This window comes from Hippopotamus amphibius, chromosome 6, assembly GCF_030028045.1.
Source record: "Hippopotamus amphibius kiboko isolate mHipAmp2 chromosome 6, mHipAmp2.hap2, whole genome shotgun sequence".
Lineage (NCBI taxonomy): Eukaryota > Metazoa > Chordata > Mammalia > Artiodactyla > Hippopotamidae > Hippopotamus > Hippopotamus amphibius.
In genome coordinates, this window is record NC_080191.1 from 137,752,911 (window position 1) to 137,768,592 (window position 15,682).

Genomic DNA, 15,682 nt, shown 5'->3' on the forward strand with positions numbered 1-15,682 from the left:
AAAAAAGTCATACAAATGGCCAACAGATACATGAAAAGAGGCTCAGCATCACAAATCATCAGGGAAATGAAAATCAAAATAATGAGCTATCACCTCACACCTGTTAAAACGGCTGTCACCAAAAAGAGAGAAGGTAAGTGTTGGTGAGAACTTGGAAAAAAGGGAACCCTTGTGTACTGTAGATGGAAATGCAAAGTGATACAGCTGCTATGGAAAACAATATGGAGGTTCCTCAAAAAATTAAAAATACAACTACCATATGATTCTGCAGTCTGACTTCTTGTTATATATCCAAAGAAAACAGAAGCAGGATGTTAAAGAGGTATCTGCACTCCCATGTTCATTGCAGCGTTATTCACAATAGCCAAGATACGGAAACAACTTAAGTGTCCATCAACAGATGATTATATGTAAATAGGATTGTATATATAGTATTATTCAGCCATGAGAAAGAAGAAAATCCTGACATTTGCAACCACATGGAAGAAACTTGAGGGCATTATGTTAAGTGAAGTAATCCAGGCAAATACAAATAATGCAAAGTTATCACTTACGTGTGGAATCTAAAAATATCAGACTCATAGAAACAGAGTAGAAAAGTGGTTTCTGTGGGCTAAGGTTTGCAGGAAATAGGGAGAGGTTGGTAAAAGTTTACAAACTTTCAGTTATAAGATGAATAAAGTCTGAAGATCAAATGTAAAATATGTTGACTATAGTTGATAACACTATTGTATCACTGAAATTTGCTGAGAGAGTAGAACTAAATGTTCTCACTACAATAAAATAAATATCTGAGGTGATAGATGTGTTAAGTAGATGGAGGGGAATCCTTTCAGTGTGTACACCTATCAAGTCACCACATTGTACACTTTAAATATCTTACTATTTTTAGTAAGTTATTCAGTTATACATCAATAAAGCTGAAATTGTAAAAGGTTTAATGATATTGATGATAATTTTCAGGGTTTTTTTCAGTCTTCAATGAAAACTTGTTAAAGATTTGTAGCTCTTACTCTGTTTAAATCCCTACTCTGGCATCACTTTTATTTATTTCAATAACTTATGTAACCATCATCCGTGATATCTTTTTGCCAATGAAATGTTAAATAATATAAATGTGCTATTCAGAAATTTTATTTCAATAATGGCAATTTAGCAACATTATAATACTAATAATACCTCATGTTGTGTACCATTTGTCAGCTGTACAAGTGAGTATTCTTTCGCCTTTCAAAAACAGAGGTAGTATTTCAGGGAGATAAGTGATCAATGTTATGTCTATATAACCTAAACATTAGGTTGACAATCTGTAACTAAGGATCCAAATGTTGGGGACAGGGTGGAGCAAAATAAAACAAATTTTTTTGACATTACTTATGTACAAATATATGTAGGTTGTTTTTTTGTTTTTGTTTTTGTTTAGAAAGGAGTGCCATGTAGCTTTCAAATTCATGGATAACTGCCCCCAAGTGATACTTGTCATGAACATAAATAAAACTGAAGAGACCAATTTCTTATATAAATAACCCAAGGGCAGCTAAGTGAAAAATGAACAATTCATCTCACATCTAAATGTGTTGTCTGAACAATGCCAAACATAGGCACATTTTAAATATTCAGCATATGTAGAAAGTTGGGGTTATCCAGTTAAAATATCAGGATTGATTTCTTTTTCTTTTTCTTGCAAGTAATCAACTGGCCCTAGACATAATCAATGAACAATTTACAGGGAAACAAAAATCGTTCTTTTCAACCATATTCACACTTCTGAGAATTGTCTCTGGGTGAACGATGTTGGAAAAAGAACGAGACAGGCTAGGAAGCCCAAGGTCTGGTACCACATTTCTCGAGAATTGATATGACTTTAGGTAAAATGCTTTCTTCTCTATGCATCAGCTTCTCCACGTGTATATGCTTTTAATGAAAGTGATCTTGCTAAAACTCAATCAAATATGTCACTACTCTGCTCAAAACACTCCAGTGGATTTCAGTCTTTGCAGTAACCTTTGAGGCTGTGAATCTGGATGCCTGTCTTGCCTCTGACCTCCACCCTGATGGATTCTCACTAGCTCACCTGGTACCAGCCACATTGGCCTCTGACAGACCGAGAACACTCCCTCCTTCTTTCCCCCAGTTATCTGTGTGATTCGTTTCCTTCTTTCCTTAAGTCTTTACTTAAATGTCACATTCTCAATGAGGCAATCCTGTCTCAATACTCCTTATGACCTTCCCTGCTTGATTTTTCTCCATGGCCCTTATAGCCATCAAACATACCGTACACTTTCCTGGCTTGTTCTGTTGATTGTCTGTCTCCCCTCATAGTGCCACAAAAGCAGGGATTTTTGTCTGCTTTGTTCACTGTTGTATCTCCAGCACCTAGAACCATAGCTGGAACATAACAGGCATTTAACTGATATTTGTTGAATGAGTAAATGAATTGATCATTTATTTCCTGAGCATGTGTAACTTGCTGTACATCGTGCTGGCTGCTGAGGATCCAAACCTAACCCTCAGGAAGGTCAGTCTGCATATGTGAGCCAACTCTTGCCAAACAGGTTGCTTAGTTTAATGAGATACAAGGAGTATTGGTCACATGGAGGTTGGAGCATCAGACTTTTATAAAACTGGGGATGGTTTCATGGAGGAAGGGAATTTCAAGCTGAGATGTGTAGCATTCCATCAATTGAATGAAGCCAGAAGTACTAAAGGGAGAAAGAAGTCAAGTATAGGGGCACTTCTGACATCACAAAATTTTAAAAATTAAAAGAAATAGTGTGTATGGAAGTGCTTTGCAAACTAATGCAATAATAGAGTGCATGTATTATCATTATCTGCTTGTGTTAATTTTTCTTTTCCCATTGGTATGATCTCACAGAACGTTCCATGATACCATCATATACATTTGAGGTTTACTGGAATAGATGATGAAAATTGAGATATTCATATTGGTCAAAGAATATCTGTCAAAGAATATATGAAATATTTAGCATGCCTAAGCATTTTTTAGACCTGTTTTTCAGTAACTAAAAGCTGTTATCTCTAATTTCTCAGGCTGAGTACAAATTAAGTAGGACACTCTGAAAAAAATTAGTCTTAAAATAAGCCATGCTATATTTCTCAAGTGTGCAAATTGTTAATTAGAATTGGAAAGTGAACAGAAGGGGCTTAAAATAAAGACCTTCCATTTCAAATTAAAACTGAAAATGGACCATACTTGGCACTGGCATTTAAAAAACTAAGAATTATAGGGACTGAAATGGAAGTTGAGAATTTCTGAAATATTTAAATAATTTAGATTTAAAATTTTATATTTAGTGATTGAAATATATATTTTGGCTTTTATTTTAGTAGTCAATTTTTTAATATTTTAGAATAAAAATAACTAGAAAACATGAGAAATGGTTTATTTTTGTATTTTTGCATTTATTTTAATTTACATTTTCTATACTAGACTCAAACTACACATTTGAAATCAATTGCATTTTGCTTTTCAATCCTTTAGATCAGGGGTCAGCAGAGCAAATCTGCACCTGTTTTTGTAGTCTGCATGCTACGAATGTATTTACATTTTTAAATAGTTGGGAAAAAAATCAAAAGAACAGTATGATTTGTGGCATGTAATAATTATATGAAATTCTGACTTTAATGTCGATAAGTGAAGCTTTATTGGAACACAGTCACATTCATTTGTTTATGTGTTGCTTATGGCTTCTTTCACATGACAACAGCAGAGTTGGGTAGTGGCAACAGAGACTATATGACCCACAATACTGAAAATATTAACTATTTGTCTTTTATAGAAAAAGTTTGCTGACTTCTGCTTTCAATCATTCCTTTCAATAGAACACAAATTATGTAAAAACCTTGATTATAATAACATAGTGCATCTTCAAGAAAATAACTTATTTATATTTTAAATAAACAATTATCAATCATATATTTTTATTTTCATTACTCTTCTAAATATCACTGGCCCATTAATAGAACATATAAAGACCATAGTTTTACATGTATATTTTGAATTTTGGTTATTTCACTGTATGTCTTTCAATGGTGGAGGAATGAACATATCTTATTTAACAGTTTGTTTACTTGGCTTATAACATTAAGTATTTATATATGTGGTAGGTTAAGCTCCATTTGTACTCTTGCCTCCAGCTCTGCAGTGTTAGGGAAGCTGAAAAACAGAGCAATCACTGTGAAACAGAATGGGTGCAGGAAGTGAGCAGGGTGATGGCCAAGGAACTTACTTGACAGAAGACACTTTTTAAAAATTGAGCAAATTAGAGTCAAAGAAGCGTGCCTATCTCTGAACCTGGTGGGAATCTTTGGCCCTAAGAAGAAGATTAACTCTAGGAAAAGCTTTTTCTTCCCGAGTAACTCCACACATCATGAAGGAGCAAACTGAAGCACAGTAAGATTATTGATCATACTGTTACTTATGATGAGACATGACTAACTGAATCAATCTCCACACCAAGGAACTATTAAGAATCCAGAGGTTATAGGAAAATTTAACTTCAAAATTTTTTATCATAGTAACTTTACATGGAACTTTCAACCTTATGACATTAAAGATGCAATAATTAATGTTGCTTGTGCCTGAGACTCATTTGTCAGTAACATTTCTTGAGTATTTTTTGGGTTCCAGACACCGCACCAGGAGCAATGGCATACAGCTATGTAGTCCAACATGGTGACCACTGGCCACCTATTGGCTATTGAGCCCTTCTGTAGTGGTTGGTCCAAACACAATTGTGATGTGTGTTCTTTTTTTTTAAGTTTGTATCAGAGTATAGTTGCTTTACAATGTTGTGTTAGTTTCTGCTGTGCAGCAAAGTGAATCAGTTATATGTATACATATATCCACTCTTTTTTAGATTTTCTTCCCATTTAGATCACCACAAAGCATTGAGAGAGTTCCCTGTGCTACACAGTAGCTTCTCATTAGTCATTTATTTTATACATAGTAGTGTGTATATGTCAGTCCCAATCTCGCAATTCATCCCATCTCCCTTTCCTCCTTGATAACCATAAGTTTGTTCTCTAGATCTGTGACTAATTTCTGCTTTGCAAATAAGTTCATCTGTACCATTTTCAAAAAATCCACAAACAATAAATACTGGAGAAGGTGTGGGGAAAAGGGAACCCTCCTATGCTGTTGGTTGGAATGTAAGTTGGTGCAGCCACTATGGAGGTTCCTGAAAAAACTAAAAACAGAGCTACCATATGACCCAGCAATTCCACTTCTAGGCGTATATCTGGAGGAAACCAGAATTCAAAAGGATGCATGCACCCCAATGTTCGTTGCAGCACTATTTACAAAAGCCAGGACATGGAAGCAACCTAAGTGTCCATTGACAGAGGACTGGATAAAGAAGATGTGGTACATATATACAATGGAATATTACTCAGCCATAAAAAGGAACAAAATAGTGCTATTTGCAGAGGCGTGGATGGACCTAGAGATTGTCCTACAGAGTGAAGTCAGTCAGAAAGAGAGAAAAATATCATGTAATATCATTTATAAGTGATGTGTGTTCTCAGTGTAAAATACACACTGGATTTTGAAGATTTACCGTGGAAGAAAAACAATATAAGAGTTTTCATTTATAGTTCTTTATATTGGTTACATGTTGAAAAATATTTTAGACCTATTGGGTTATATAAAATATTGTTAAAATTACTGTTATTTTCCCTTTCCCTTTTATAATGTGGCTACTAGAAAATTTTAAATTACATACGTGGCTCCCATGATACTTCTATTGGACAGCACTGGCATGGAAGACAGAAGGAGTGCCTTCAGGGAGCTCATGTTTTAGGCAGACTGAGAAGTAAACAAACAATGGCAGGTGACAGTTGTAAACATGAGCTGCTCTAGTAACATCCAGGCAAATCACAGGGGTCTGTAGCAGGAGATGATGGCCGCACTGAATCCTCAAGTTTAAGCAGGAGAGGAACTTCATGCTGTATTCTTTATATTCCAGATAAAGAATACAGCATGTGCAAAGGCACAACCATTTGGAATAGTGTATCATGTTTGGGAAACTGTTAGTAGTTTGGTGTATTTAAAACTAGGATGGGTTTGTGGGAATGAGAGAAGCAAAGCTAGAGAGGTAGGCAGGGGCCACTGATGAAGGGTTTTGAAAGTAGGCATTAAGGAGAGTTTGGAGGAAATTTGGACCTGGCCTCACATCTAAAAATTTGCCGTCTTCCAATAATGTTGAAAAAGCATTTATAAACTTCAGAGTGAATCTTCTTCAAAACAGCCTAATGTGAATTCTAGAAATGATATTGATTATTCCTTTGCTGTTGATCCATGAGTCAACTAACATATGGCTAGACAACCAGAAGAGCAGTGCTCATAGTATTGCTGTGTGGTGTATAAAATATAAATAATGCTTAGAAAGGTGCTGAAAAGTCAAAAGGCCCTGTTAAGTGACAGAGAAATGGTTTTTTGGAGGATGCAGAAATTACTTAGACAAAGGCTACTTCCTTCGGTTGTAATTCACTAATTATTTATGCAAAAAGCAGGCAATATTTCACTGTCTAGGAGACACTGCAACTTTAGGTGATTTATGCAGTCTTTATGAGAGAGAGACAAGTGGTCATAACATCAACGACTTAGTAAGGAAATCATGTTCCAAGGCCAGTTCTTTACAGAGTACCAATCATCCTGGGATAACTAGCTTGGCTCCTGATGGAAGAGCCTTCTTCTGCCAATAGCTATGCCCACCTGACTCCCCAAGAAAAGCTTCAGCTCTATCCCTCATCCTGGAGCCAGTTGATTCCTAAGTAGAAAATACTTTAGGGACCCCTAATTTAGCACATTATTTGACTAAATATCACTTTATACATGTTCTGAGCTTGGACCCCAGGTCTGGACCCCACGCTTTGAAAAAGCACTTACTTTGAATCTCAGCATCTCCTAAATGGACATCTGCTGTTTTCTTTCATCTTATCCAGGTGCTGTGCTTCATATTCTTGTCTGGACCTTCTTTCTCTCCATGCCTGTGCTACTCCAGTGACCTGTCCTACCTCTCCCTCTCTGTATGCTTGTCTATGTCTATACCTGTGAACATGTCATAGTTCTTGGTCTTGTTCTACTCATGGGCCAGTGCCCAACATTTGAGGGACCTGTACACCCTCTATCTCTGCATCAATAGCTCCAACTTTAGACTCCATGTTGAAAATGCTCCCTGAGAAGAGTACAATGTTTAAGAAGTCAGGAAAGCAGAGGCTTTTGAAAAGGCTGTTTTTGAGGCTTACTATTATAGATTTTAGATGTGATATCTGATAACTTTCATGAGCTTAGACTTATTCTTCACAGGCAGACTACTCCATTGTAATGCCAGAGTTGAATTTTCAAAGGTGGTTGAACTTTTCAATTTTCACTTAATTCTTTTTTTTTTTTTTGGACAGAAAAGGAGGATTTATTCATGGGCACAAGTAAGGAGGGGACAGCGCCAAAGGCTCTCACGAGTGCAGGGCCCGCCATTTGTCCAGGGGGCCACGATTAGGGATGTATTTGACCCCACAGCCATCCAGGATGAGCCACTTTTCTGCCACCATGTTTTCAAATTCATCCGCGTTAAACTTAGTAAATCCCCACTTCTTGGAGATGTGGATCTTCTGGCGGCCAGGGAACTTGAATTTGGCCCTGCGGAGGGCCTCAATCACATGTTCCTTGTTCTGCAGCTTGGTGCGGATGGACATTATGACTTGGCCAATGTGGACCCTGGCCACTGTGCCCTGGGGCTTTCTGAAGGCACCACGCATACCTGTCTGGAGCCTAGATTGGGGACAGCATGCCAGTCATTAATGTCCCTGGAAAAGGGCTGTCTCCACGGTCCCTTAGGGCACCCTGTACAGGCAACAGGCTGCATACACTACCGAGGACACTGCTGTTTGCAGCCATTGCACGCTGGGCCCCCATGGGGAAAAGAGCACAGTTGGCTTAACTGGCTGCAAGTCACTTAATTCTTTTTCAACTCCTTAATTCCGTTGAACCAGGAAGTAGACTTGATTGTGATTGCTGGGGATTGGAGGTAAATTAACTAATTGTTCAGCTGGATTGTGGAAAGTAGCCTGAATAGTTCTGAAAGCCAAGCACTTTCATTGATACAAACAGCCCATTTTCTCCATACTCCTGCTTACTTGCCTGGTTTCCAACCAAGCAAGCTGGACAATTTTAGCCTATCACCAAAGAGCCCAGTGTCTGATCCTGGTCCTCACTCACTGCAGAACAGCATGGCTAAAGTACTTTCTTCCAAGTGCTTTCTTCTTGGTCAAACCCTGGGTTTCACAGGCTTACCTTGGTCAAGGACTGGGCCTGCTTAGCTTTTTCTTTTGAGGATGATTTGTTGTGTCTTACAGACCTATGCCCTATAAGCACGAGGGAGATAAAGTTAAATAGGAAGAATAGGCAGTCCCGAATCCATTGCTTTATTGAGACTTGGGCTGTCAGCTGCTGTCTCAGTCATCTAATTTTTGGTAGTCATTTGAGATGCTGAGTAACTCAAGGAAGTGACTGGTTTTTAAGTGATTGAAGAACAATACCTCTCAGGGGATAATGAGTCATTTACATTGGAGCGATTTTTATTTTTTCATCTGGAACTATATAATGCAAAATTAATTTTGTGTTTTTAGCCTCTCATCATCCTGTGGTATTTAAACTCTTTTGAAAAGTATATTATTAATAAGTCTGCTTCCTAGGAGAAATCTCACTGATTTAGAATTTATAAATCCAAGGAAGGGCTATATGAACCCAAAGACAGAGGAGGAGAGGAATGATAGGGGTAACCATGGCCATCCAGACTCAAGGAAGATGAACACACACTGTGTCTTCTGTCCTCTTAATCTGTCACTGTCTTTGGTCAATTTGCTGCAAGGCTCTGTCAGGTGGGGTGGACTGTGGAGCCAGAGTAGGGTTCGTTTTTAGGAATGATTAAGAGATGAGGAAGGCATGGTGCTGGGAAAATTGGACAGCAACATGTAAAAGAATGAAATTAGAACACTTCCTAACACCAGACACAAAAATAAACTCCAAATGGATTAAAGACCTACATGTAAGGCCAGACACTATAAAACTCCTAGAGGAAAACATAGGCAGAACACTCTATGACATCCATCAAAGCAAGATCCTTTTGGACCCACCTCCTAGGATCATGGAAATAAAATCAAGAATAAACACATGGGACCTCATGAAACTTAAAAGTTTTTGCACAGCAAAAGAAACCATAAACAAGATTAAAAGGCAACCCTCAGAATGGGAAAAAATAGTTGCCTATGAAACAACGGACAAAGGATTAACCTCCAAAATATACAAGCAGCTCATGAAGCTTAATACCAAAAAAGCAAATAACCCAATCCACAAATGGGCAGAAGACCTAAATAGACACTTCTCCAAAGAAGACATACAGATGGCCAACAAACACATGAAAAGATGCTCAACATCACTAATCATCAGAGAAATGCAAGTCAAAGCCACAATGAGGTATCACCTCACACAGGTCAGAATGGCCATCATCACAAAATCTGGAAACCACAAACGTTGGAGAGGGTGTGGAGAAAAGGGAACTCTCCTGCACTGTTGGTGGGAATGTAAGTTGGTACAGCCACTATGGAAAACAATTTGGAGGTTCCTTAAAAAACTCAAAGTAGAACTACCATATGATCCAGTAATCCCACTACTGGGCATATACCCAAAGAAAACCATAATCCCCAAAGAAACATGTACCATAATGTTTATTGCAGCACTATTTACAATAGCCAGGACATGGAAGCAACCTAAATGCCCCTCAACAAATGAATGGATAAAGAAGATGTGGCATATATATACAATGGAATGTTACTCAGCTCTAAAAAGGAATGAGATGGAGCTATATGTCATGAGGTAGATAGACCTAGAGTCTGTCATACAGAGTGAAGTAAGTCAGAAAGAGAAAGACAAATATTGTATGCTAACTCACATATACGGAATCTAAAAATGGTACTGATCAACTCAGTGACAAGAACAAGGACGCAGGTGCAGAGAATGGACTGGAGAACTCGAGGTTTGGGAGGGGGCGGGGGGTGAAGGGGAAGCTGAGACGAAGCGAGAGAGTAGCACAGACATATATATATACTACCAACTGTAAAATAGATAGCCAGTGGGAAGTTGCTGTATAACAAAGGGAGTTCAACTCGAGGATGGAAGATGCCTTAGAGGACTGGGACGGGGAGGGTGGGGGGGACTCGAGGGAGGGTGGGGGGGAATCAAGGGAGGGAGGGAATACGGGGATATGTGTATAAAAACAGATGATTGAACTTGGTGTACCCCCCCAAAATAATAAATAAATAAATAAAATTAAAAAAAAATAAAAGAGATGAGAAAGGCAGAATCAATGACTGTGACATTCTCCCTTTGAAAACAGGATCCATCCAAACAATGAAACCTCCTCAAAGGCAAAAGTATTTTCTTGGGTGATTTGATTTGAAGCTGAAAAAACTGCCTTCAGCAACCCCACACATCTGCATTCTTATCACCTAATTTATAGTATTTAGGGGAGCAGCCCAGGCAGCATTTAAGGTTAATCTCAGTGTCTATGTGTCATCAGTAATTTACTCTGTAGAGCTGGGGCTTGCTGAGCTTTGCCACACCAGGCGATCACTTCCAGCCACAATAAGGTGGCAAGTAGAGGTATTTGGATATAAAGAATAATTCTTCCTGAAGAGAGGTTGTTGATTTTCAGGAAACCTTTCCTGGAGGTATAATATCAAACAGATCATTGACTCCTGCGCTGGTTATTTTTGTTTGTTTTTAACTTTCAAAATACTTGAGAATTGTTACATCCCTTGACCAGTCTCACAGACAAACATTCTCTAAGGAGGAAGAGGTAGTGAATTTGCATCTTTCTGTTGTGTCATTTCCCTGATTGGTGTCAAGACATGGGGCTTGTGAGCACAACCTTGTTTTTATGTCGGGCTTATACTGCACTCTTTGAACTCCTGGCATAGCCCTCCCAGGAAACCTCTGAGCTCTCTCAGGCAGGAAAGGAGGTAATTGAAAGCAGCTCTGGAAGCTGGATCTGTTCACCATCATCTGTTATTATCACCTAGACACAGCCTCTTGTGAAGGTTTTGTATCTGAGAAGTCTGCCTCTAAAGTCATGGTGGCAATTAATAATGTCCACACCTAAATCAAAATTCCTACCACAGCTCTTGCTAGTAATATAAGATTCTTCCTGTTTCTTTCATAAATTAGTTGATAACTGTCTCAGCTTTTCTTTTGAGTGAAAGGATTTTAATTACCCAACGCACAGGAGCACAAAGCTTCGTCTCACGGGCAGCAGACAATGGAGGCTTGTGATAAAAGCACATTAAACCTTCATTGAGGTTGTTTACACATTTGTAACGGTGGCTGTGGTCGTCTGTGATAGCAGGGACGATAAATCAAAACCTTAGGATGTTCTTTTCATTAGCCAACGATTTTATAGCCTGTGGTGGCTTTTTAACTATCCATGCGTAAAATGGAGTGATATAATTTGTAATTACTGGAAATAACTAGTTTTAATTCCCTCAACGGATATTTAGGGCTTTCATATGATTTGGAAGACTCAAGTTGACTTCAAAATAGTGCATTGATAGTCCCCTATTAGTGGATACAACCCACTGTGTACTTGGGGAACTTCTGTAGGCTTCTTTCTCAGCCTTTACTGGGGGTTACAGTAGTCCTGTAACTCAGAACATGGCCACCATAGGGGCAGTGTTGATCCTAGACAGATGACAACAAGAAAAGCTGCCTGGTATCCTGGGGAAAAGATGGGATGGGAAGCAGAAATGAAATAAGAGAAGAAATGCGGGGAGAAATTTCTCTCTGGGAAAGCAGGAGAGATGTGTTCTCACCCTAGCTGTACCGAGTACCAGGTGTGTGGACTTTGACTTGTTTCCTAATTTCTCCCAGCATCAGTTTCCTCATCTGTAAAGTGAGATTGTAACATCTGCCTTGTTCCAAAGACCAAAGAGATGATGCCTGTGCCAGTGCTGTGCACAATTGCTGGTTCAGTAAAAGGTGCTCGGTATGTCTAGACTCCGTTTGTCCACTCACCTGCAGCCTGTGCCAGAGAGTGGTCTGATGTGTCCTTAACTCTTCCAAGAGACCTGTATGATACGTCAGGAGTGCTTTGGCCCATTTGAAGTCCCCAGATATCATCTTTGTATTTTCTAGCAGGGAATCACCAATGAAAATTTGCATTTCAGAACCCTAGTTTGATGCTTAGGATGTGGATTTAATTTATAATTTGAATTCAAATCCCAGTCTAATCAATCAATGTTAGAGAAAATATGGCAGAAAGGAGAAATTTAAAAACCATCCATATCTAGTTTGAAATGCTAAGTCTAGTTTCTTTGAGTGTCAGGAGGTTTCTGGAAATATTTGCATAGTTCTTTCATTGAAAAAAATGCTGTGACAGTTAGAGACAGGCAGTCCTACAATCCTGAGAGCGTGGCTGACAGCACAAATGCCATTTGCAAGTGGGCCTTGGATAGAATAATCTTCCTTCCAGCTCTTGCAGTCTCATCATTACATCAGGAAATAGCTTCCAGTTGCTTTGTTTACCATCAGTTGTTGATGTGTTTAAGGGTGACACATTTTCATTTTATGTATCTCTCTTCTCCAAGTAACTAGTGATATATAGGCCACCAAACCTCTAAATATGACATGTCAGATAGAACTTTCCTATGTCTTCTAGTAAAATATATAGAATCAATTTTGCTTTGAATCTGCCTTAGATGTCATTGTCATACTATTACTATTATTATATTAATATGTAGAACTTATTAATATAGTACTGAGAAATTAAAATATAGTAACTTTATATAACAATATATGATAGTGTACATTAATAATTTTATATTATATATTACAATAATATCTCTATTTGCTTAGCACCTGCCAAGTGCCAGACTTTATATACATTGTTTTAAATCCTCACAATATCCAAGCAAGATGGAAATTGTCCCAAGGTTACAAATAAGGAAAGTGAGTGAGGTTCAGAGAGGTTTAGTGACATTTTCAGTGCCACATAGCTAGTTATTATCAAATCTAGGATTCAAATACAGTCTGGTCTGACTCCAAAACCCAAGCCGTTTTCACGAGATTCTGCTGCATCCCTCTCCTGGGAAGTGGACCACACACTAGTAAAAAATATGTTATATATGCAACAGCAGTCTACAGCAGTTCATAACTGCTCATAACTGCTCATAAGTGTGCATAAGTGTCACTTTCATGTGGGCAAATTATAACAGCCTCATGAACTACATTTACAAGGAGATGCTTAATTTACTATGGGTTGTTTATGAGTGCTTTTGTGTGAGGTGAATCATTTCGGGCAGTTTATTTTCACAGGTACACAAGGGGTGGATTAATAAAATACAAAAAGAAAAATTCCAAGCGAAGAGCCAGCACAAGGTGGACACAGAGGATTATGAGTGCTAGAGAGCTGACCTCTGAGCTTAGCCCTGATTCCTGTTTGTAACCCTGATACAGATATCACTAGTTTGCATTCCACAGGATCAACTTTTTAGTGAATATAAAGCTTTTTTGTTCTGGAAAATCTGAACTGAACTTTATTTACTATAGGTTTGCTTTCTTCCTTGTTTTTTTTTTTTTATCATATTTAATTTAGGCCCCCAAATTTAGAATAATCTTTGACACCTTTTCCATCCAGAAACCCTGCTGGCTCACCTTAAAAATATGTCAAGAGCTTCATTTCTTACCACTTTTGCAGTTATACCCATCATTTCTTGCCTGAATTTCTGTGATAACCTTCCAACTAGACTCTTTACTTCAACCCTGTCCCCAAGGTCTGTTGTCAACACAACAGTCAGAATTATTCTTTTAAAACTTTAGTCAGCAAGTCATTCCTCTTCTTTAACCCTCCCTGCTCCCCATCTCTCTCAGGGCAAAAGCCTATTGTGCGCTGTTGGATTTTCCTGCTCTCATTGTCTTTCTGCTCTCATTTCCTATGATACCTCTTAGTCCCCTGCTACAGTCACCTGGCCATTTTGCTGTTGTTTGAGGACCCAGACACAGTCCACCCTTGGGCCTCCACATTGATTGGTTGCTCCATCTGCCTGGATGGAAGGCTCTTCCCTAAATATCTGCCTAGCCAATGACCTTACCTTTTTCAAGTTTTTGATCAGATGTCACCTTCTCAGTAAGGCCAACCTTCCATTGTCTTTAACATTGAACCTGACAATTTACTCTGTTCTATAAGGTTTTTTTTTCACGTAACAATTATCAACTTATTTATCATGCCCACTGTCTGACTCTGCCAGCTAGAATGCAGACAACATGAGAGCAGTGAACTTTGTTTCCCTAACTGTCCTACTTCAGGGGCATAGAAAAGTGGCTAGCACTTAATAGGTGTTCAATAAATGTTTGCAGAGTGTTGAATAAATAAAAGGGAGCCAGCATAATGAAAGAAAATAATAGTTCTACCTTATATTTCAATATTTGGTAGATATTTTGTAAATGTATGTTTATGCATGTGGATAATTCCATGTTAGACAAACGTGGCATTTGACTAACATTTTGGACCAAAGTAGCACTAGAATCATTGCCTGGTCTCTGACACAAATGGCCATTTAAGGAATATAGTAGACCTATGGCTGTTCTAGAATGCAGAGAACTGACCTGGCTGTACATTTGGAGGGCTTCCTGCTCTCCAAAGGTTGAATAATGTTCAAGAGAAATAGTGATTTTTGCTCCCAGTTATCCTTTTTTTAATGCCTGTGGTTTAACAGCAGCTTTTCAAAGCAGCAGTAGCATGAAATGACCAATACCAATATCAGTAGATATTATAAACACTCCTTAACAAAGAAATAGTCACAGAGGCACACAGAAGAGGTAAAGAAATACCAAGAAAAAATTTAGTCGCAGACCTATACTAAGATGCCATCAATAAAAACAGTAATAAGAGGGTCACCATTTGTAGCTAACCAATTATAAAAGATAAAAGCAAGCAGCAACAACAACAAACCCTAGTATGGACTTTACATATAATGCCTACAATCAGATTTGTTTTTATCTTTTTATATTATTAAGCTGAACTAATCAGTTTGACCAAATTGACCCAATAGTCAGAAATGTGTGCCAATATTGACTATACTCTATGTGCTTCTAAAAGGAATTAAAAATAAACACAAAAGGGGAGCAGATTGCTTTCAAAGATCCTGATTGATCAAACCAAAAAATAATAAAAATCAAGGGGAAAAGTAAAAGATAGGAAACAACAGAGGCTGGAAGATTATCATTTTTTAAAAAAATTAAGTATAAAAATGTAAAGCTAAATAACAGGGTGTATATAGGAATATGCTTTTTAAAACAATATTTTCATAAATTCAACATAACATCTAGACATCAGTTAGGGTATGCTAGGTTATGCTGCAGTAAAAAGTAATCTCAAAATATGAATGCTGAAATACAGTATAAATGTATTTCTTGCTCATGCTGTGCATCCAGTATAGTTTGAGAGTTGCCTCTGCCTCTAATTGGTACGTTTTAAGCCCAAGCTGACAGATTCCACCATTGTTTAGATCTTATCCTTAGCTTTTTTGGTTGCTACAGCCTGGGAAAAAGAGCTGGAGAGTTGACCTTTAGCAATTAATTGCTTTGGCCTAGAAGTGAATCGTATTACTT

The 15,682-nt window shown here is 38.1% G+C and overlaps 1 protein-coding gene and 1 non-coding gene across 2 annotated transcripts; both read right to left on the reverse strand.

Moving 5' to 3' along the window:
* Positions 1-7,414: 7,414 nt before the first annotated feature.
* On the reverse strand, positions 7,415-7,788 carry LOC130855407 (60S ribosomal protein L10-like). Its single transcript, XM_057739015.1, has one exon. The coding sequence runs from the start codon at positions 7,777-7,779 to the stop codon at positions 7,477-7,479; it is 303 nt and encodes a 100-aa protein (XP_057594998.1). The 5' UTR covers positions 7,780-7,788; the 3' UTR covers positions 7,415-7,476.
* A 48-nt stretch (positions 7,789-7,836) lies between these two features.
* On the reverse strand, positions 7,837-7,971 carry LOC130856208 (small nucleolar RNA SNORA70). The gene has a single exon (XR_009054500.1). It is a non-coding gene; the product is annotated as a small nucleolar RNA SNORA70 (small nucleolar RNA).
* Positions 7,972-15,682: the final 7,711 nt, after the last annotated feature.

Excerpts from the sequence above, each read along its gene's own strand:
- LOC130855407 (XM_057739015.1), bottom strand. The coding sequence starts at position 7,779 with ATGCGTGGTGCCTTCAGAAAGCCCCAGGGCACAGTGGCCAGGGTCCAC.